Source organism: Poecile atricapillus, chromosome 5 (genome assembly GCF_030490865.1).
Source record: "Poecile atricapillus isolate bPoeAtr1 chromosome 5, bPoeAtr1.hap1, whole genome shotgun sequence".
NCBI lineage: Eukaryota > Metazoa > Chordata > Aves > Passeriformes > Paridae > Poecile > Poecile atricapillus.
The window spans coordinates 556,155-579,757 of record NC_081253.1 but is presented as its reverse complement, the minus strand read 5'-3'; the positions used below and the strand labels follow the sequence as shown (position 1 = coordinate 579,757).

The 23,603-nt window shown below is 51.8% G+C and overlaps 1 protein-coding gene across 1 annotated transcript; it reads right to left on the bottom strand.

Annotated features, from left to right (window-relative positions):
• Window positions 1-753: 753 nt before the first annotated feature.
• Window positions 754-23,600, bottom strand: ACVR1C (activin A receptor type 1C). The gene is made up of 9 exons (XM_058840384.1): window positions 23,514-23,600; window positions 13,948-14,178; window positions 8,729-8,968; window positions 7,329-7,559; window positions 6,842-7,009; window positions 5,948-6,104; window positions 5,192-5,316; window positions 4,949-5,079; window positions 754-3,894 (listed from the first exon to the last, which is right to left on the bottom strand). The coding sequence occupies exons 1-9, from the start codon at window positions 23,584-23,586 to the stop codon at window positions 3,769-3,771; spliced, it is 1,482 nt and encodes a 493-aa protein (XP_058696367.1). The 5' UTR covers window positions 23,587-23,600; the 3' UTR covers window positions 754-3,768.
• Window positions 23,601-23,603: the final 3 nt, after the last annotated feature.

Genomic DNA, 23,603 nt, shown 5'->3' with positions numbered 1-23,603 from the left:
GGGTTGAAGTTAGCGCTGCACTGCTATACTTAGTTCAGAAATATTACAGTGTTCCAGATAAAATACTAATGCTTCTTTTAAAAACAGACAACTCAGGAAGTGGTTTGTAAATTGACAAAGCATGACACGTTTTTCTTAGGGACTGAGAAGCACAGCAGGCTTAGACACAATGTCGTGGCTACATTCAAAATACATCTGGTCCATTTATGCCAAAAATACATTCAGTGTAAGTTACAATTTATTGCACATTTCTTATATTCTGTAGAAATATACTGTACCTCAATGCTTATTCCCTGTACATTCATAAGTATTGTTCTGCCCATCAGAGCAGAACATGGACGGGTTTCCCTAAAAGCCTCGGGGCTGTGGGGTCCCAGAGCCCGTGGGGATGGAACAGACAGCCACGGACAGACAAGGGGACACGCTTGCAGTGCTGCTGGGGCACCCAGCTGCTGGCCCAGGGCTCCCCAGGGACATCCCAAGGACACCCCAAGGACATCCTTGTCCCCACTGACCCACAGCAGGGGGTTTGAGCAGCAAAAACCCAAAAAAACAGGTTTGTGCCTCTCCAGCCGTGTGCCCAAAGGAGGCAGCAGAGGCACCTGCCACAGCCAGAGCCCTGCCCTCGCCCCAGGCAGCACCCCAGTGCCACCCTGTCCCTGTCCCTGTCCCTGTCCCTGTCCCTGTCCCTGTCCCTGTCCCTGTCCCTGTCCCTGTCCCTGTCCCTGTCCCTGCCCCTGCCCCTGTCCCTGTCCCTGTCCCTGTCCCTGTCCCTGTCCTGTGCCACTGTCCCCAGGCAAAACCCAAACACCTCCTTCCCACGAGCCAGGGGGAGCTGGGGACAGCCTCAGGGCCACCCTTGGCACAGGAGCTCTGGGCAGAAGGGACTGGGAAGAACTTTCCCTGCCCAAAGTCCAGACCCATTGTAGGGACTGGGCACATTTCTAAACTCATTTATTTACAATTCCTGAATCTAGTACCAGCAAAGAAGTGACATAGCGACGACTAAAATATTGTAGGATTCTTTAGAGTGTCATGTGAGGGAATGAGCTTGATTAAGTGCAAATTATAAAAGTAGGGAAGAGCAGAGGAAATTACAGCCTGAATTTCTCAAGGAGTGTCTGGGGGCAGCAGTTCAAGTAACTCCAAAAAAAATAGGTGCTACAGGAAACATTAATTAACTTTCCCTTCCAGTGCATAATCCCTACATTAAACTGTAGATTGTTATTAGAAGCAAATTATAAAATATTGGTAACTCCCCCCATTTAGAAGCATCAGTTAGGAGAGGCTGAATGTGGTGGCAGGCTTTGAGCATCCTTGACCTTGAAAATTTTCATGAGCTTAAGAATTTGAGTTTTAAATGAAGATTATGAGGAACGTTGTAACCTCTGAGGAAACCTAATCCTCCCTAGACTGCACAGAAGTGTCTTGGCATAATATCTGTGCTTAAATTAGAAGAGGACAAACCCACATGGAGGGGAAAGGCAACTAAAACAAGGGTTCTTTGGAGTTTTTCTAAAGGAGTGTAGAGTTTACAAACACTTCAGAGCTCAGTACAACAACATCAGCTCCTTGGCTCAGTTATGTCCAACTCTAGTCCATCAAAATGTACATTCACCTCTCAACAAGAGAGAAAACCAGTGCAAAAATACTGAGTTAGGTGAAAAGCCAGGGCAACCAGACCATAATGTCAGATGCCAAGAGATATGTCCAGGGAAAAGGTTAAAGCACATCCAGGGCTGGAGCTGTGACCTGTGTGAGGAGTAGCTGAGCCTGAGCATCCTCCACCCACACTTCCCAGCCAGGAACCAAAAGGGTCTGGTTCAAATAACTGAGCTGGCCAACAATTTTCAGAGACTCCAGGGGGGAAACTGAAAACTGAAACTCTTTTCCCACTTAAAAAAATAAAGCTTTGATTTTTCCTTTTTAAGATAAGGATTTTTTTAAAGATAGGTATGTTCTTGTACATACTACAAGAACAGATTCTGGATCTTAGGTTTGCAAATTTTTTTGATAGTCTAGTGAGCACCAAGCTTTGGGTCATGGAGGTGCCAAGATTACCCCTCAAACAGCCTACAAAGTCACATCCCTGAGCTCCACGGGATAGCTCGTGCACTTGAAGCACAGAAGAACTGAATCATAGAACCCCAGAATGGTTTGGGTGGGAAGAGACCTTAAAGCTTGTCCCTTTTTACCTGCCTTGGGCAGGGACACCTTCCAGCTGTCCAGGTGTTCCAGGTCCCATCCAGCCTGCCGTGGATCTCAGATATCTCGTGATGGTATCTGAGACACCACACTGGAGGAACAGCTGCCAGCAGTTATGGAAACTGTGTCTGCACAGCCCACAGAGCCTGCAGGAGCGACTGAACCCTGGGCAAACATCGCACCAGAGCCCATCTCTGGGCAGGCAACAGCCACGAGCATCACACTGTCCTGAGGATGAGGAGGCCAGGATGAGGCCGGGGGTGATGGCACTGCTGGCCACGCACTCAGGAAAGGTTCAACACCTTCTTCCCTGCAATGGCTCCAGCCAAGGGATTTGTCCCCAGAGACTGATCTGGGACACCGTGATCAGCCAACAGCTGCCTGCCACGGAGCCACGGGGGCCACATCAGATTTCTGCAAGGCTTTGCTATTCTGGAAACATCTTTGGAATTAATTTCCATGGGCCAGCAGGGTTTAGAAACATTTAAAGAACCGTAAGACTACAAAATATATAATTTTGCCTATTAAAAATATTCCAGCGTTATATTCAGCGGCCCAAAATTCATAAAATGCCAGAACATTGGTGAATTTTAACACAACAACTCACTTTGCTGATATTATTTTTTGTGATATTATGGAAACCTGGTCAGAAATGTTAATATTCATCACCAGCCTGGTGCTGTTACAGAATTCTGCAAGAAACTTCTAAACAGGCTGTATTGGCTTTTGTTAAAGCTTCCCCCTAACACATCAAAAGGCACTAAAATAATTCTGCCAGTGATTGGAAAGACATTGCTAAAAATAAATATTTTCCCAGTTTAGGTAGAATTTCTCGTGTTCCATCCCTCCAGAGCTAACAGAAAAGTATTGCCTCTATTTTTTTTTCCTACCAACTGTTGAAATGAAAATTTGTCCCTTCATTGATCTGTTTGATGAAAAAAAGACAAAGCAAAACAACTCAAACTTTAACCATGATATTGAATGTGAAATTGAGACTATAAAAATAAATGTTAATAAGGAACCGACTCAATGGTTTTGTTCACAGTGCACACACTTATTGGAATTTCCATTTTTTCTAATTGCTTGGTTAATTATAGTAATTCAAAAAGCATTTACTGACAACCCCTTTTCAAATCCCTGCAAGAAAAAAAAATAGGTAAAAGGCTGGGTTAATTTGGTCTTGGTTTGAGGACAGAACATGAGGTTTCTCTCACAAACACCAACACCAGACACTTCCAGGACATTTGAGGCTGACAAGGATGAAAAGCACAACAGCAAAGGAATTTTTACACTGTCACGACTCTTCAAGCTCCTTCCTGGGATTCACTGGTGTCTGATTTACACAAAAACCCAAAGCAAGTCACGGGCTCGCTGTATCAAACCCGAGCTGCGAGTCCCGACTGCCTCACGCCGGGGCCCAGCACAACTCTCCGGGTCGGTGTTGGGCCCGGGGCACCGCACTACGGAACCACATGAGCTGAGGTAGACAGAGACAGAAATACAATCACACATGCAAGGATGGACAGCAGAACGCCTTCCCCTCTCATCCCACTGCCAGGGCTCTCAGCCTTTGCAGTCCTCGAGCACGCAGAGCTGTGAGATCGTCTTCTTGACGCGCAGCGCGGTGAGACGTGCGGCACCGCTGGCACGCCAGCACTCCCGCATCAACCGGCCCAGAACCCGCAGAGCCTGTGGGGAACAGAACCGGTACCAGGGGACAGGAACAGAACCAGGGGACAGGAACAGAACCAGGGGACAGGAACCAGTACCAGGGGACAGGAACCAGTACCACAGCTCTGGGAACAGGAACAGAACCGGGTACCAGACGTGCGGCACCGCTGGCATGCCAGCACTCCCGCATCAACCGGCCCAGAACCCGCAGAGCCTGTGGGGAACAGAACCGGTACCAGGGGACAGAACCGGTACCAGGGGACAGAACCGGTACCAGGGGACAGGAACAGAACCAGGGGACAGGAACCAGTACCACAGCTCTGGGAACAGGAACAGAACCGGGTACCAGACGTGCGGCACCGCTGGCACGCCAGCACTCCCGCATCAACCGGCCCAGAACCCGCAGAGCCTGTGGGGAACAGAACCGGTACCAGGGGACAGAACCGGTACCAGGGGACAGGAACCAGTACCAGGGGACAGGAACCAGTACCACAGCTCTGGGGACAGGAACAGAACCGGGTACCAGGGGACAGAACCGGGTACCACAGCTCTGGGGACAGGAACAGAACCACTACCACAGCTCTGGGAACAGGAACAGAACCGGGTACCACAGCTCTGAGGACATGAATGGAACCAGTAGCAGGGCTCTGGGGACAGGAATGGAGGGACAGGAACAGAACCGGGTACCACAGGACTGGGGACAGAAAAGGCACCAGGTACAAACAGGATCTGCAGAGGACAGACAACAGCCAGGGTTACAGCACCACCCCCTGCTTTCCAGTTTTAAAACAGAGATAAAGTGCAGCTCTCTGAAACGGTGACACAACAGCAGCAGCATCAATTGAGATCTGCCTTGGACAGCATTGAGCACTTGGTGCACAATTTTCTCTGTATTGATCTGAAGGACAACTAGACATCTGAAGCTTCTAAGTTCAGGAGAAGCCAGGCATGGAGTGCCCTATCTCTCACTGAAAAATTCTGTCTTAATTTAAACTTGAACATATAAATAACAAAATAAAGTAGAAAAAACCCTACAAAATGAACATAGAATAAACTAGAAAACTGCTTTTACCTCACAGCTTTGCCACTGGTTTGGAATACTCGGTCTGAGCTTTTGTTCACAGACAACCCTTCTCATATCTTCTATCGAAGGATCAGAAGGCACAAGGTCGTAGTAAGGCAACTGGTATTCCTCAGTGACTCCTGGGGAAGATTTATTGCGTAGGTGGCCATGGCAGGGGTGGAACAAGAAGAGCTTTAATGTCCCTTCCAACCCAAACCGACCTGGGATGGGATGAGAAGGCCAAAGCCTCACCTCCAACGGAGCACCTCCGGGCTATCTCCCAGTACACCAGCCCCAGGGAGTAAATGTCTGCGCGCTTGAAGGACTCAAAGATGTTCGTGTTCATCGCGTCGTCCAGGATCTCGGGGGCCATGTACCTTTGGGGCACACAGGCTCAGTTTGCTGGGGCAGCTCCCACAAAAAGCCACATCCTGCTGCCACGTGCCGGGGCCCCTGGTGGTGCTGGCAGCTGTGCCCCAAGCACCAGGGTGAGCAGGGTGAGCACCACAAAAGGCTGCCCCACGTGCCAGGGCCCCTGGTGGTGCTGGCAGCTGTGCCCCAAGCACCAGGGTGAGCAGGGTGAGCACCACAAAAGGCTGCCCCGTGTGCCAGGGCCCCTGGTGGTGCTGGCAGCTGTGCCCCGAGCACCAGGGTGAGCAGGGTGAGCACCACAAAAGGCTGCCCCACGTGCCAGGGCCCCTGGTGGTGCTGGTAGCTGTGCCCCGAGCACCAGGGTGAGCAGGGTGAGCGGCACAAAAGGCTGCCCCATGTGCCAGGGCCCCTGGTGGTGCTGGCAGCTGTGCCCCAAGCACCAGGGTGAGCAGGGTGAGCGGCACACGATGCCCCAGTGGGGCAGAGAGCTCCATCCCACAGCAGGCTCTGCCGTGGGTGATCACCCGCCCACCCCGCAGTGGCCATCCCTGCCCGAAGCCAGGGGCAGAGGGGACAGCACTGATGGGGGCACGGGCTGAGGAGCCATCCCCAGGGAGCCACCGCTGCCTCACCCACCTGCGGGTGCCCACCCGGGGGTTCTGGGGGATGTCGATGGTGTTGAGCACCGAGTCGTGCTTCACCGCCAGCCCCAGGTCGGCGATGGCGCAGGTCTCGTTCCTCTTCACCAGGATGTTCTTGGATTTCAGATCCCGGTGTGCGATCGCTGGCTTCCCTGTCCACAGCAAGAGAAACCGCCTCCAATTTTGATAACAACAGTGTGGATTTTAATATCATGAGCAAGGATGTAAAAATGGATTTATTCATTTTTGTTACTATACCCTATAGAAATATTGAAGCTTATTTTGAACCGAGTAAAGCTCTGCTAAGTGTTGTCAACTTCAAAAGAAAACTTTAAGGGTATTTTTGTTTCAATATCTGTATTTCAAGAATAAAACACAAAAAGAGAAACTGGAAGATCACCCTCCAAATTTATTTAGAAAATTACAGAATCACTGAATGGATTGGGTCAGAAAAACCCTCTAAGACCACCGAATCCCACCATTCCTCAGCACTGACAAGGCCACCGCTAGCCCATGGCCCCAAGTGCCACATCCACACAGCTTTTTAAGGGGTGGTGACCCCACCACTGCCTGGGGCAACCTGTGCCAGGGCTGGACAAACCTTTCCATGCAGAAATTTTTCCTAATTTTTCCTTCATTAGCGCTCATTCCCATTCAGCAGAGCTGCTTCTCCAGGCATTTCTTTAAAGGTGTGGATAAAGTGCAGACAATGGGGTGGGAAGGGAACGTCCCTCTTCCCAGTCTGTACTGCACCACTCACACTCACACGGTTCCCCCTGGTGCTGACACTTTGGAAAACACTTCACCATACCACATCACCCATAAATGATTTTGAGAACAATGAAGCTCCTTAAAACAGTTGAAGGAGAAGTGGGAGGGAAGCACTTGCCTTGCGTGCCAACGATCTCCATGTGGAGGTGGGCCAGGCCACTGGCCACCGAGAGTGCCAGCCTGACCATGCCCTCCACCGTCACCGTGCCCCTGTTCAGGTAGTCAAACAGGGAGCCCTGCTCGTGGTACTCGGAGACGAGCCAGAGCTGAGTCCACGTCCCATTATCTGGCCAGAGGAAGCAAGAGTAATGAAAATGTTAGCTGGGAAAACCTTCCCCTTGTCGGGGAATGCAAACAAACAAGTGTGCCAGCTGTGGCACTGGGAAGGAGCCCGGGGCACCGCAGCTCAGGGTGGTTCCAGATGGAGCGGGGGCTGAGACAGACACTGCAGTTAGTGAGTGTCATCACTGGGCTTGGGAGGAGTTCTAGGACCACAGAGTCCAGTGTTACCCCAGCAGTGCCAAGGCCACCGTGCAGGAGCAGAGATTCTCTGGGTGGGAGAAGCTCGGTCAGAGGCGGGCAGCCCGCGGGGCCGCGCTGCTCACCCTTGTTGTCGGCAGCAATGAAGCCCAGGATATTCTCGTGCCTCAGCATGACCGTCTGGTAAATCTCTGCCTCCCGGAACCAGGACCGCTCGTCTCTGGAGGAGAAGATTTTCACAGCCACGTCCTCCCCACACCATTTCCCATGCCAGACTTCGCCAAATCGTCCTTTTCCCACAATTTCCTGCAGGACGATCGTCCTCGCGATGGTTCTCTGGACCAGCAGAGGCAGACCTGGTGAAAAAGAGAGACAGGTTCCTGTGAAATAGCTCAGCTGGGACCTTCAAACCCCAACACTGACCTCTCCCACTGAGCTGCACTCATGGCTTTGCTTTCCAAGACTACCAAGGGAAAATCCTCTCCCATCCAATATCTCCTCAAATCAGAATTTTTGGTGTTACTTCCCAATGTCTGTACATAGAAAAAACTTTTTTAAACCCCAGTAAAAATTTTAAAATTTGGCCCAAACTACTCCATTTGGTTTGATACAGACTGCAGCTGTCCTCCAGTCAAGTAGTTGCTCTACTCTGGCTGAAATATTTGTAATTAAAATAAAATATTGTAGCAGCTCCACTGTGCTTTGACAGCCACAAACTCTGTCTGGTTTGATTTGATTCTGTGTTTGTTGGGGACTTACAACAAGGAATTATTAATTTTTTTTTTAATAACTTCAACCTTGATTTTGGCTGAAGTCAGAACGAATTACCCTGGTGCATGGGGCTCTGGCTCAGCTGAAGTCCAGCCCTGTTCCTGGCTCAGGGATGGCTGGGAACAGTTAAAAACTTCAGCATAAATAAAGCCAAAGTCTGCTTATTGGATCTGTGAAAAGGCATTAGGGAAGAACAACAACTTAATCCTCAGAGGTATGCAGCTCATGGAAATAAATTAAATTGGGCACCATTCGTACATTTTTCATTTACAAATAAAAGCAAGAATAGTTTACACACTTCTCAAAAAAAGTTCTAGTTAGGGAAGTTGGGCTATACATCCCAGACATGCCACTGGTCAAATGAGGTGGAATTTGTGAATTCCCTCCTCATTTTTAGGTTTCTTTGGTTTAACAGGTTCTCAGTAGCAATGGGGGTATCACAGTAGGCAAGAAATGGGAAAAATGTTAAAAAGATGAATGTTCTGCTCAAAACAAGGATTTGGAGGAACATTATTCTGCTCTGAAACACAAAACACTTCAGAAGCAGCATCCTGTCCCGCTCTGGTGAGTTTAGCACCTTTCAATATCAGCCAGCAGCGCTGGGTTTCACGCTTGATTCTGATTTCCGAGCTCCCTTTTTCACAGCCTCCATTCCCAGAAAGAAGGGGATTTTTGCAGTTTGACAGAAGAGCTCCCAAAGCCCCACCGCCGCAGCGAGGGGTGGCCACGAGCAGCGGCACAAAGCTCCACGTACCGGAGCCCGAGCCAGAGGTGGTCATGTCGTAGATGAGATCCTTCAGCGTCTTCCTGGAGCTGGCCAGGCTGGCCTCGCACAGGGGCTCCTCCACATTGGGGGGCTTGGCCCCGCGGTGCCGCCGGCCCCGGGCCGTGCAGGCCCCCAGCAGGGCCAGCAGCACCAGGGCGCACACCGGCACCGCCACCGGCACCGCCAACGCCGCCGAGCGCCGCGCCGCTCTGCCAGGAGCCTCGGACGCTGCACGGGGACAAGGGACACCGTGACACACGGGCCTGGCACAGGGCTGCACAGCAGTGACACCGCCACAGTCACAGGCACCACCTTGGCAGGCTCCCAGGAGCACAGGCTGGCTTAAAGAATAAAGCAGGGATTTATTAAAAGCCCTTCCAAGGATGCACCGTGGGCAGTGCAAGAGCCCGGCCAAGGCTACACCCAAGATGGATCCCAGGTCAGGAATTTTCACACTTTTATAAGTTTTGGTGCATTTCCACACTGGGGTTAATTGTGCAATTACAGCTTCAGGTGATGAAGCTGTAATTGCACATCCTCCCAGTTTGCTCTCCTCAATTTGCTTCTTTTACATTCCTTGGGCCTGAAGTTGTAACGGTGTCCTTGGTTCTGGGGCTGGAAAAGGACTGTCAGGGGAACTTGCTAACACTTCATATGAAGCTCAGAGTTACGTACCAGTGCAGTACAGAATCTGGAAAATATGAAAGCTAAAACTTAAGGCATCAGCTAGGTTGGAAGAGACCTTTAAGATCACCGAGTCCCACCCAGCCCTGACACCTCCACCAGCCCCTGGCACCGAGTGCCACATCCAGCGTTTTTTAACCCACCCAGGGATGGTGACTCCAGCACCTCCCCGGGCAGACCATTCCAGTACTTTATCACCCTTTCCATAAAAATCTTCTTCCTCACATCCAGCCTCTGTTTCCCTTGGCACAGCTCAGGGCTGTGTCCTCTCCTTCTGCCAGAGCTGCTGGAGAAAGAGCCCAACCCCAGCTGGCCACAGCTCCTTCAGGGAGCTGCAGGGAGTGACAAGGTCACCCCCGAGCCTCCTTTTCTCCACTCAATGCTTTCCCACAGTTGTCCTGGCCAGGAGACAGAACAGACAGAACAGACCAGGTTTCTGTAAGTGATGGAGCCTTTCCCCACACAGCTTTTGTGCAGAAAGCTTGGTCTCAGGTCAGCATTCTGATCACCACCCAAAGGAGCTCTGTATCAAGAAGCTCTAGGAAGACTCTGCTAAGGGATTCACTTGCACATGAACACACACATGATGCCTTTATTCTCAATGCTCAGAATCATGAGTACAAACAAGATCTCAGGGCAGCAGAAGATGTAAAAATCACAAACTCCACACCATGACAGGTCACTCTTTCCCTTCAGGGAGATGCTGGGCCACAAGCACACCGTAACCTGAGTTTGAGAGTGACCAAAGTGATGTGGGGTCTCAAAAGCATCAGGAAATGAGCTCAGCACCCACTGCTACCTTCCTCCAGTCAATACCACATGTCTGTTCACCAGCACAACTCCAACCCTCCTGAACACCAAACTGGAACATTTTGTTCACAGGCGTTTTCCTTTAATGACTTCAAGAGGCTGCTCCAGGGGTGACCCGGGAGGTTTGTAAGAGGATTTATGAGCATGATTCCTCCTTGGAACTGCTGCTTGTTAACTGGCATGCCAGGATCTCCTAAACATTTTTCATTCTGTTTCCACATGGCTGAAATCCCTGTTTCCCTGAAACAGGGACGGAGTACAGTACAGAGAGATCCCCTACCCCAGGAGCTCCAGTGCCTCGCTGAACCTGCCCTGCCACCCCAGGCTGTGCAGGGGACCCTGTGCAGGGCAGGGCTGGCTCTGGGCAGGGACAGAGACAGGGCAGGGACAAGGACAGGTTGGGCAGGGACAGGCTCTGGGCAAGGACAGGCTCTGGGCAGGGACATACAACATAAACCTTTGCTAATTACAGTCACAGAGTCCCACGATGGTTTGGGTTGCCAGGGACCTTAAAACTCAGCTGTTTCCGAGCCTCTGCCACGGGCAGGGACATTTCCATCAGTGCAGGCTGCTCCCAGCCCCGTGCAGCCTTTGAGCCAGAGCAGCTCAGCTCCACGGAGAAAAGCTGAAGGGTGGGTTCCTGTCCCAGAAGGACACAAAGGTCCTGCCTCACCGAGCAGGGATGGGCACCATGCTGGATCTTCTCAGGGTTTCTCCTCCTCCAGGAGAGTCACTAAAGGGAAGTTTTTCATGCCCATGTGCTCCACTTTTAAACTAGAATTTGCTTAATGGGGATAGACAGCTCAGCAGGTAAGTGGGTAGATACATAATATATATACACACATTAAGAAATAGACATATACACACACAAAGGGAGATATAGGGTTATATATATATTATAGAGAGAGATATATATAAGGGATTGATAGAGAAAATAGAACTGGAGAGACATTGGAACAGAGAGGCAGAGATAGGTATAGTTAGATAAAGATAGATGATACAGATAATGCACAGCAGACATTCCATACCCAGGTGTCTGTCCCAAGTGCCACTTGCCAGGTGTCTGAGACAAGGGAGTGACCCTGGAGCTGTCCCCACGCCACTTCCTGACAACATGAACAGCGTGAGGAGGGGAAAAGGCCAGCACAGAAACCACACTGGCACTGCTACAATTCCAGCTGACACGAGCTCCCCCGAAGCTTTAGAGCAAAGGGCTCAGGGTAAGAATTCAGTCTGGTTTTTTGGGTACTGAAATATGAAACTAGAGGTTTTGCAAGTCCCAGTTCAAGTGCTGGAACAGCAGATTGCCTCCGCTGCTCCTCTAGAAATAGCAGCTTTCTTCCCAGCTTGGAAAAACCACCATGGCACTTTATTTCTAGAGCATGACCACAATTAGTGTGTCCCTTCTGTGGCCAACTGAAAGAAAAACAACGTCCTAGGGTCACTTTATGATGCTTGTATCCCCAGCCATCTGTGGGGACACAAACATCATATGAATTATCCTCAGCACCAATTAAATAATCCTTATTCCTGCCCCACGGCCCAGGTGAGGTTGGGTACCAGGGTTCACCAGGAGGTGACAGTGCCCAGGGCTCCCACAGCTGCTCCCCCATGGTCTGCCCAGCAACAGCCTTTCGAGTTCCATTAAGGACTACATGATAGCATCTTCAATTCAAGTTATCATTTTAAATTGTGTATTCATTTGCATCTTTTTTACCTGTAACATACCTCACTGCTGTAAGTATATAATACAGTATTATCTGATAAAATAGTATATTTTACACCTTTTTTTAAGAAAAGCCTGGAAAAAGCACAAATCTTGGAAAGAAGAACAAAAAAAATTAAAATTATGCTAAAAAGAGTATAAATATTTATTTTTAGAAAGCACCAAATCAACCTCATTACACAACTTTGAGCCTGGCAGACTCTCACACTGCACCAGCTGGGTAATACACATGGCTCCTGGGAGTGCCAACCCTCTTCCTCCCTCTCATCAGGACCAGGAATCTCACAGCTTCTCATCCCTGCTGAGCCAGACTCGGTGACACCGATGTGACACCAATGTGACCCTGATGTGACCCTGATATGACACTGATGTGACACTGATATGACCCTGATGTGACTCTGATGTGACACCGATGTGACACCGCTTTGACACCGATGTGACACCGATGTGACCCTGATATGACACCGATGTGACACTGATATGACACTGATGTGACACTGATGTGACACTGATGTGACACTGATGTGACACCAATGTGACACTGATGTGACACCGCTGTGACCCCGATGTGACACTGATGTGACACTGATATGACCCCGATGTGACACCAATGTGACACCAATGTGACACTGATGTGACACCGCTGTGACACCGCTGTGACACCGATGTGACACCAATGTGACCCCGATGTGACACTGATGTGACACTGATGTGACGCTGATGTGACACCAATGTGACCCCGATGTGACCCCGATGTGACACTGATGTGACACCGCTGTGACACCGATGTGACACCAATGTGACCCCGATGTGACACTGATGTGACACTGATATGACACCGATGTGACCCCAATGTGATACCAATGTGACACCAATGTGACACCGATGTGACACCGATGTGACACTGATATGACCCCGATGTGACACCGATGTGACCCCAATGTGACCCTGATGTGACACCGCTGTGACACCGATGTGACCCTGATGTGACCCCGATGTGACACCGATGTGACCCCAATGTGACACCGATGTGACACCGCTGTGACACCGATATGACACCGATGTGACCCCGATGTGATACCAATGTGACACCGATGTGACACCGCTGTGACACCGATATGACACCGATGTGACCCCAATGTGACACCGATGTGACACCAATGTGACACCGCTGTGACACCAATGTGACCCCGATGTGACACTGATGTGACACTGATGTGACACCAATGTGACACCAATGTGACACCAATGTGACACCGATGTGACACCGATGTGACACCGCTGTGACACCGATGTGACACTGATATGACCCCGATGTGACACCGATGTGACCCTGATGTGACCCTGATGTGACACCGCTGTGACACCGATGTGACCCCGATGTGACCCCAATGTGACACCGATGTGACACCAATGTGACACCGCTGTGACCCCAATGTGACACCAATGTGACCCCGCTGTGACACCGATGTGACCCCGATGTGACACCAATGTGACCCTGATGTGACACCAATGTGACCCTGATGTGACCCCGATGTGACACCGATGTGACACCGATGTGACACCGATGTGACCCCGATGTGACACCAATGTGACCCTGATGTGACCCCGATGTGACACTGATGTGACCCTGATGTGACCCCGCTGTGACCCTGATGTGACACCGCTGTGACACCGATGTGACACTGATGTGACACCATGGCCCAGCTGCCTCACAGGCTGCTCACATCAACCACACCAGCCAAAGAGGTCCCTGGCAGTGCCCTGGGGTCCCCCATCGCTCGTGCCCCCAGGAACCCTCTGCTCCAAAGACATCAACACCAGCCTCTGGGTGCCTTTAGAAACACAAGGAATCCCCTCTCCTGCAAACACAGCTGCAGCTGATATTCTGGTGTGTGGAGAAGCTGGGACAAAAGCAGCTGTGTTTGCAGGCAGCCTGTGAAGGCCCAGGACGGGCTCCCACCCCGCTCTGGTCCCCGGCACTCACCGAGGGGCAGGCGGAGGGTGATGTTGTTGCAGAAGTCAGTGTAGCAGCACTCGGTCTTGGTGACGTTCTTGGAGCTGTGGCAGAAGACCTGGGCGTTCAGCTCGGGCAGGGAGACGCAGGACTTGACCACCTCCTCACGCCCGTTGGTCAGCATCACCGAGGCCCAGCAGGCGCCCTCCGTCTGGCACGTGAAATTGGTGTGTTCACACAGCTGGCACACACACTGCAGGCCTGGGGAATGGGGAATAAATGAGTGTGGAGACCAGACCCTGGCACGTGAAATTGGTGTGTTCACACAGCTGGCACACACACTGCAGGCCTGGGGAATGGGAAATAAATGAGTGTGGAGACCAGGCCATGGGGACCAGACCCTGGCACGTGAAATTGGTGTGTTCACACAGCTGGCACACGCACTGCAGGCCTGGGGAACGGGGAATAAATGAGTGTGGGGACCAGACCCTGGCACGTGAAATTGGTGTGTTCACACAGCTGGCACACACACTGCAGGCCTGGGGAACGGGGAATAAATGGCCCTGGGGACCAGGCCATGGGGACCAGACCCTGGCACGGCAGAGCCCCGAGGTGGCTGCAGGAGGCCGGCCCCAGGACACCCCCAACAGCGCAGGGCCCCAACACTCACACATGACGAGCTCTTAAATCTTGGTTCCGGGGGATTTTATAGGTGGCAGCAGTCTCTTGTGCTGGACTGGCCATCGCAAAAAGCAGTTCTGAAAGCTGCTGCTGGCTCCCAAAAGCACAGCACCCACTGCCCGTGGCAGCCCTCAGCAGCAGCAGCACCCCAGCTGTGCCAGGGCTGGATGTGAGAGCCACCAGACACTGCACCCCCGGATAGACACGGACAGAACGACAGACTCCTCCTGTCCCCTTGTCCCCACATGGACAGAATGACAGACTCCTCCTGTCCCCTTGTCCCCACACCGACAGAATGACAGACTCCTCCTGTCCTCTTGTCCCCACACCGACAGAATGACAGACTCCTCCTGTCCCCTTGTCCCCACATGGACAGAACGACAGACTCCTCCTGTCCCCTTGTCCCCACATGGACAGAATGACAGACTCCTCCTGTCCTCTTGTCCCCACATGGACAGAATGACAGACTCCTCCTGTCTCCTGTCTCCACACCGACAGAATGACAGACTCCTCCTGTCCCCTTGTCCCCACACGGACAGAATGACAGACTCCTCCTGTCCTCTTGTCTCCACATGGACAGAACGACAGACTCCTCCTGTCCTCTTGTCTCCACATGGACAGAACGACAGACTCCTCCTGTCCTCTTGTCTCCACATGGACAGAATGACAGACTCCTCCTGTCCCCTTGTCCCCACACGGACAGAATGACAGACTCCTCCTGTCCCCTTGTCCCCACATGGACAGAATGACAGACTCCTCCTGTCCCCTTGTCCCCATATGGACAGAACGACAGACTCCTCCTGTCCCCTTGTCCCCACACGGACAGAATGACAGACTCCTCCTGTCTCCTGTCTCCACATGGACAGAACGACAGACTCCTCCTGTCCCCTTGTCCCCACACGGACAGAATGACAGACTCCTCCTGTCCCCTTGTCCCCATATGGACAGAACGACAGACTCCTCCTGTCCCCTTGTCTCCACATGGACAGAATGACAGACTCCTCCTGTCTCCTGAGATGAGGCACCTTGTCCAGGCAACCCTTCCCGGGTCAGCTCCAGCTCTGCAAGAGTGGGCCCTGCTCAGGACAATAATTCTTGCCATAAATCTTTGTTTCTTTTGGAATCGTGGGGGAGAGCAGCTTTCTTTTATTTAAGGATAAGAGAGAGTTGAAAAGGAAAACACAGGTTAGTGGTGGGCTTGTGAGTGCTGGGGGTACAGCTGGGCTCGGTGATCTTAGAGGGATTTTCCAGCCTAAACCATTCCATGATTCTGCAGTCTCAGAGTCCCTGGAGGAGCGCAGAAGTCCTGACTGATGTCAGCACAAATCTGATTTCTGTTTCTGTGACACTCTTTGCTTCCCTTACAACAATCTCCATCCTGTGCCACCCTTCTCAAGCAGCAGCTGGTGGTGTTTATCTCCAGCTCCACCCCACACCTCCTTGGCACGGTGTGTCTGTGTTTGTGCTGGGTGAGGGAGCGCCAGGAGCTGCTGCCTCGGCTCTCCCTCGGCACAGGAGCAAGCGCCATCCATCACACACAGCACAACAGGCAAATCTCTCCTTAAAGACATTACCCTGCTCCTAGAACTGCTGCCAGGAGCAAGACTCATCAGACCCAAATAAATCAGAGACCTAGCGGAAGGAACACAGGCACATCATCACCAAAACTGCAAAATAAAAGCATTATTGAGGAAATGAGTCGAAGATTGTGGCAAGTGTCTTCGGGGCTTTAGACACGTAATTATGGTGTTTTTCTCCCTTTCTCAGTCTAAAAATAAAATGGAAAATTATCTTTATTGCGTCATCTGCATGGATAACTGACAGATTTATCCATACTCTGCACTTGCAGATCACTTGAGAGCAGAGCTGACCAAAAGTGTCCCTGCACATCACGAGCAGCTCCGGGGGCCCCTCTGGGGCGAGCTGAGGATGGTTGGGGAGCTCTGAACCCTCCCCCTGACCACACTGACACAGCCACTGCCACCCTGACCACACTGACACAGCCACTGCCACAATGACAGCGCCACCAGATCCTGCCCTGCCACAGGGGCAAATGGGAAACTGTACTGCAGCTTCTGGAGCTGAATCTGTTCACAGACAAGATCAGAGCTGGAGTTTTGGGAAAGAAAACTTTCCTCACAGAAGACTTTCACAGACCACTTTTAAATATAATTCTACAAAAGCAGAAGCCTCAGGTTCCTCAGATATCTGCCTGTGCTGCTGGCTGACTCCTCATGTAGAAAAATGGAAAGAAATCACAAACCAGATAGGAATCCCTGACCCCGTTTTCAAGAGCATTTGTGTCTGCCCAGAACCCTTTGTTAATAGAGCAGGAAGATGGCTGAATACTAGCACAAAAATCCAGGTTTCTTGCACCTGTGCTACTTCAGCTGCCTCAGCTCTTGTGGAATCAGGGGAGGAGCCTGGGCTGTTTTGAACATGCCTTGGGAAGATCCAGGCTTTTCTCACTCCCATCCCGCTGAGCAGGGGAGGTGACAAACCCGGTGTCACATCCCTGCTGTGCCTCCCACGAAGCCCTCACAGACACCTGTGCAACCACTCCTGCTCCTGTGTCCCATCCCTGCTGACATCCTCAGGGACACAGCTGTCACCACAATTTGTGCTTTATCTGTTCTGCTCCATCAGGAAAGCCCCAGTGCTGCTCCCGGTTTTTCACGGCAGCTCCTTCCCTTGGGGAGAATTGTCCGTGTCAGTTCCATAACCAGTGCACCTACAGCCACTGGCAATGTACCCCTGGTTTCACATCACACATCCAGATCATTCCTGCTCTCCATTGCCTCCACTGCTGTCCCAGAGGAGCCAGGAAGGCATTTTCCTCAGCTTACAGACCAGAGGGGTTACAGCACCGTGATGGAAGATCTTCCTCTCTCTATCCAAGGCAGCAGCTCCTCTGAACTGCTTCCCCTCCCACAGAGACATTTTACATCATGAGAGAAGAGGAAGAATTTGCAACTATTGACTGAAATTCTGCAGTCCCTACATGCAGCAAGAAATGTTTCCTCCCTCCCCAAACCCATTCCTGAGGACAGTCCTGGCAATGCCACTGGTGATTCTCTGTCTCAGGGCAAAAGTCAGGACTCCCACACCCTGGAAACCAAGGAATGGAATAAGGTGACTGTCAAAGAGTTAAAGGATCAAAGAGGCAGGAGGAAAATGTGCTTGCAAACTTTCAAAATAAGGCACTCTTTAATCTGGTAATGAACACAACTCCTTTATTTACTCAAGCACAACAATTCCCTTAAAATATTCCATCCTCTGGTTGAGAAATCAGGAGAAAGCGAACAACAGAAACAGGGCTGCAGAGAGTATGCCAGGCACCCAAACCTGGCCAGCAGGGTGCCAGCTCCCTGGGCATGGAACTGTGCAGCAGCCACTGTCCATGTGCCCTGACCCTGCCCAGGGCCCTGCGGGACCACGGACAGGACAGGGACAGGACAGGACAGGGGACAGGACAGCACAGGGGACAGGACAGGACAGCACAGGGGACAGGACAGGACAGGACAGCACAGGTCAGGGGACAGGACAGGATGGCACAGCACAGGTCAGGGGACAGGACAGGACAGGACAGGACAGCACAGGTCAGGGGACAGGACAGGACACAACAGGACACTACAGGACAGCACAAGACACCACACCTCACAGGCTCCCTGCAGCAGGGACAGCAGCCACAGACACACACAGGGACAGAGGGTCCCCTCCCCAGGGCAGCTGGCACTCTCAGGACCCAGCCAGCAAGAGCAGAAAGCAGAGCCAGCCGAGGGGGAGATGCACACACTGGCACAAAGGAAAGCAGCTTTTGCATTCAGAGACCCCAGGAGCAGATGTTTCCTGGGCTGGGCATTTTTAAGACATTCGTGGTTTTCAAGGAGATTTTTCCTGCTGTTATTGCAATAGGAGCTGGGACTACACACCAGATTCTTGGATGAGTCCCACCATGAATCGAGGGCAGGATGACTTGGTCTTCAGAGAAGAAAATCTGCCTGACTTACCTAAGAAGTGACATTTCCTGCCTTCAGCTCTCAGTGAACTGCCAGGAAACACACAGGACAGGCAGACATGCCATGCACTGAGCTTACAGAGCAGGAGGAACAGAGCCAGCACCTGATTCCCAACAAACCAGCACAGAAGATTTTTGTGTGCTTCCACCCCTTCGCCAGCGAGTGTCAGCATCACGTACATGAATCACTGGATAACTGAGGAACAAGTGTGATACTACACGGGAACAAGAGATGGAAGAACTGGAGTTTAAACACCAGCTTCATGGAGACAATGAATAATTTAAACACACTGATAGACAGTGCAACTTCAGAAGTTAAATGGAAGGAATTGAACACTTAACACAAGCCCACTGATACCACGGGGCTAACAGAACTGAACTAAAATCCTGGGGGAGCAAAGCCCAGACCTGCCCTCTCTTGTGAACCACACAAGGTTCAACATTTCAGCACTGTTATAGATACATTTTATATTGTTGGCTTTTCACAAATATTAAAATGAATGTTATGTGTATAAGAATGAGAAATTTGTTGTATTAATAGAGTTTTCTTTATTTCTGTTATTGATGGAATTTAGAAATAGTAGTATAATACATATATGTTAGGCTATGGCATAGTATTAAAATAAAAACTGCTTTTGTTTGTATAACCCAAAGACTGAGGAAAAAAAAAAAAATAGAGAACTCCTGCATTTGTAAACTCTCTTATCCAGATGAAGACAGCAGTGACCAGAGCTCTGGGGGAGGAATTTATTGCATTTCTGGTATCAGAGAATGTAAATCTCAATGGCACCAAGAGGATTGATCTATTGGGAAGGGGGCAAGAGAAAACTAAACAGAAGAACACCAAAGATCCTAAGAAGAATGTATGAACATGTATGAGAATTTATGGATATGTAGTAGGGTTCTGTTTTTAAGGGACAATCCTTTGTTAGTAAGGTGTGCTCTCTTGGCTGAATGCAGAGACACCTGGCCGTATCTGTATACTTTACTTTATTTTTTCTCCTAATTGTCTTTTTTTATTAAACTTTTAATTCTATAAAAATTATGTGAACCTTGTTTTTCACAAGCACAGACTTTTTACTACACAGATAACAGATTATTGATAATCCACTAAGTCATAACCCATCACTGCTCACCATAGTTATCAGTAGAACAGTTTAAAATTAAATTGGAAAGCAAAGTTCCAAGGGGCCTGGTGGGAGGAACTGCGGAATATCCAGAACGTTTCCATCTTTGATCATTCTGTACCGTCATTGTCTGCTGTGCCCTCCTAGATACACTTCCATTTCATTTCCAAAGAACAGGTCTGGGGCTCCCATGGCTGTGGGCTCCCCACACTGCCTGGATCCCCTGCCTCAGGCACAGACCCCAGTGCCAGGACAGCTGTCCCTGGGCCACCTCCAGCCCTGGGGATGGTCCCACACCACGGGACACATTCCTGGACCTCACTGACTGGACTCAGAAGGGTCTCAGGTGACAAAACTTGCACTGGGGGACAAAGGAGCTCAAAGGAGATCCTAAAAATGACAGACTGGCTGTTTCCCATTTTCCTGCTCTTGCTGGTGATGGAGCCAGGACAAAAACCAGAGAAGGTACCAGCAAAGATGCCGTAGGGTGGGTGTGGGTCTGGCACAGCCCCTGGTTCTCCAAGGGCACAATTGCTGGGAACTGGCCATGGCAGAGAAACCCTGCTGCCAGCAGAGTGATGTTCCCCTGAGCCAGCCTGTTTCTCTGGCAGAGCTGGGGTCTGAGGCAGAGAGCAGCTCAGCGTGCGAGGCTGCGGCACAGGAGCGTGGGCTGAGAGCTCTGGGAAGGGGAGCAGTAAATGGGAACAGGGGCTGCTGAAGGCAGGACTGACTTCAGAGCATTGCAAAACAATTTCATCACACAATCACAGAATTGTTTGGATTGGAAATGCCCTCTGAGACCAAGTCCAACTGCTCCTCCATCACTGCCGAGGCCACTACTAACCCAAGCCCCCACGTGCCAAATCCACAGGGCTGTGAGAGCCCTCCAGGGGTGGGGACTCCATCACTGTCCCGTGCTGAGGGACCAGAGGACAGTAACACCACACAGAACAGCCTCAGCTGGGCCTGGGCAGGGACCAGCTCACTCTCATCCCCACTGGGAACAGAGGGCTGTGCCTCCCTGGGGAGCACAGGACAACTCCACAGCTCGTGGTGAGAGCACAAGCAGGAGACACCAGGAGAAGATGCAGCCCTGTTCTGCCATGTGGGATCAGATGCTGTCACCCACCTCAGAAAGGCACAGGAGAAGTAGGAAGAGTTTCAGGACATAGAGCAAGGGGATCAGGCATAAGATCTGGGCTGTCATGTCAAAGGCAGCTCTGGAGAGGTGTGAAGGCTCTCTGAAGAAATGAGAGCACACTTAGAAGATGAATGGGGTGGGTACTCAGCAGCTCACACTCACCCAGGAGCTCTGGGCAGCCCAGGTGTCAGTGGCAGCACACTGACACGAGCAGGAGAAGCTCTCCTCTTCCTCAGGCAGCCCCAGTGCCACTGCCTGGAAGAGCTGAGGTGCAGCACAAGCACAGCCAGAGCCCCCTGCGCGTCTGGAGACCCCCAGAAGTGCAGCAGCTCTCCAGGCAGCAGCCTGCAGCCAGCCCTGCAGCCAGGGATGAGTGATCCCATCCTCCCTGCCCACGGTGGCACAGCAGGGACCGGCCCAGCCCCGCAGAAGTGACACTGCTGGCCCTGAGAAATTTATTCTCTTGTGACACATTTCTTCAGAAGGCAAAACCAGAATTTGGAAAAATGACAGGTCTTAAAAAAACCAAACCTGCTTTTTGGACTATCATTAAAAATACGGAAAAGTTCCCCCTCTGGAGAGGGCTCTGAAAGAAAACAGTTGGAGTAAAATCCCCCATATAAATATACTGTAAAAAGGGCTGATACCAAACAGGACAAACACTGGAAAGTTGTAGAAAAGAGAGGCAAAGTATTTGTTCTAGAATTGAGGAAATGTCTTTGAATGAGAGACATCACAGAGCTACAGAGTTTTGAACTCTTAAATAAACATCTGGGGAGTGATTTATATATATATATATACACATATATATAATAAATATATATATTGTCATAATATATATATATATAGTCATTTTGGAAGGAGGGTACTGGATGCTCAAAATCCCCATTCCAGAAAAGCTCAGCAGCCAAGGCAAAATCAGAGGCAGGAGCTGAGTCCAGGCATTGAAATTAATACTAACAGGACAGGAAAGGGCTACAAGAGCCAGGGAAATTACATTTGTTGGAATAAGCTGCCAAAGGACATTTTTAGGTTCGAACAGGCGAGGGATCCTTGGGAAGGTTGTGCTTTATGGGGCACGAGCGACACAGCAGAGCACTGTGAGAGCAGGGATTTTGTGTAACACAGCACATGCACAGAGCTGAGGAAGAACCTGCTGGTCCCAGTCCTGAGGGGCTGAGGGCAGGCCCAGCACAGGTACAAACTCCATGGGGAGGCAGCTGAGATAACCCAGCACTGACCCACTGCCACCCTGGAGCTGCTTGCATAAGAGAGTCCCCAGCACTGAGAGCTCCTAAAGTCACATCTGAGCAGTTTGAGCAGGGATTTTCCATGCAGACAGTCACACAGACTGTCCCCTGTGTCGCCACACATCTGCCCGTCGGGTCTGTGCACACCCTCTGGAACAGGGTGAGGACAAGAGGACCCTGCCCTGCACCTTTGGGGAGCAAAGCAATGCAGGACTTTTGTACACAAATGGAAGGCAATGCGGTTCCTCGGCGCTCTGGATGCTCTCCAGAGGGAAGTGGTGACGGCCGGGGCGCTGGCGATGCTCAGCTTTAACTCGGGCACACCGGGAAAACAAGGGCTGCCCTGGCTCGGGGGCTCACTCCCAAACATGGATAACACAACGCCAGGGGAATAAGAAGAGCTCTTACGGAGCAGGTTTCACACCCTGTGGAGATGCCAGAGGTGACCCCATGTGCAGTACCACACACAGGAACTTCACAGCCCGCAGCTCAGCTTTGCTGCTCCGCCCTGCCCCAAAGCAGAGGTTCCGTGAGTGCTGGATGGGCCTCTGGGCACGGTCCTGGGGCTGGGGCTGGGGCTGGGACCTCCCCTCGCTGCAAGGTCCCAATGAGCATCACACGGAGAAACTGCTCTGGTCAAAACACGGAGAGAAGGGTAAAATCCAGTAAAGCTAATAGAAAACTATAAAATATTCTGTGCTACGCTGCCTTGCTTACCGCCGGTTTGCAGAGCGCGGGTTTAGGTTTTAAAGAGACGATTGAGGGGAGGGAGCGTCTCCCAGCACCTGCCCCGTGAGAGAGGAACCTGCGTGGAAGGACCCGGAGCCCTCCGATGGGGCACGGGCACCGCACGGCCCCGGGACAGGTCCTCTCACCGGGACCGATGTCGCTCCGTCTGAGCATCCATCCCCGAGCAGCTGCCCGGGCGCCGCCGGAGCCCCCGGGGATGGCGTGGGGAGCGCCAGGGATCGGGGATTCGTGCCCGGGGTCGCTCCGGTAAATCCCCGCTGACCCAGTTCTCGGTCCGCGCCGCCGTGATTAAAGCGCCGGGAGCCCGAACCCCCCGAGCGGTGACGGGAGCACGGCGGGGACGGAGGAGCGGGGTTCCAGCGCCGCGCCCCGAGCACCGCCCGCCCCGGCTCCCGGAGCCGCTCCCGGGGCCGCTCCCGGTGCTCCCGGTGCCGCTCCCGGTGCTCCCGGTGCCGCTCCCGGTGCCGCTCCCGGGGCTCTCCCCGGTGCCCCCGGGGCTCCCGGAGCCGCTCCCGGGGCCGCTCCCGGGGCTCCCCCCGGTGCTCCCGGTGCCGCTCCCGGTGCCGCTCCCGGTGCAGCTCCCGGGTCTCCCGGGTCTCCCGGTGCCGCTCCCGGTGCCGCTCCCGTACCTGCACACAGGGACACGGCAGTGCCCAGCAGCGGCAGCGCCGCCCGCAGCGCCGAGCCGGGCTGGCCCCGCATGGCCCCGGTGCCGCTCC

Bases quoted from the DNA above. Each gene is read 5' to 3' on its own strand.
- ACVR1C (XM_058840384.1), bottom strand. From the start codon at position 23,586: ATGCGGGGCCAGCCCGGCTCGGCGCTGCGGGCGGCGCTGCCGCTGCTG. The intron at 8,969-13,947 runs GTGAGTGCCGGG...GTCCCCGTGCAG, and splicing joins CACCCTCCGCCTGCCCCTCG to CGTCCGAGGCTCCTGGCAGA. The intron at 7,010-7,328 runs GTGAGCAGCGCG...TCCTCTGGCCAG, and splicing joins CATTGCTGCCGACAACAAGG to ATAATGGGACGTGGACTCAG.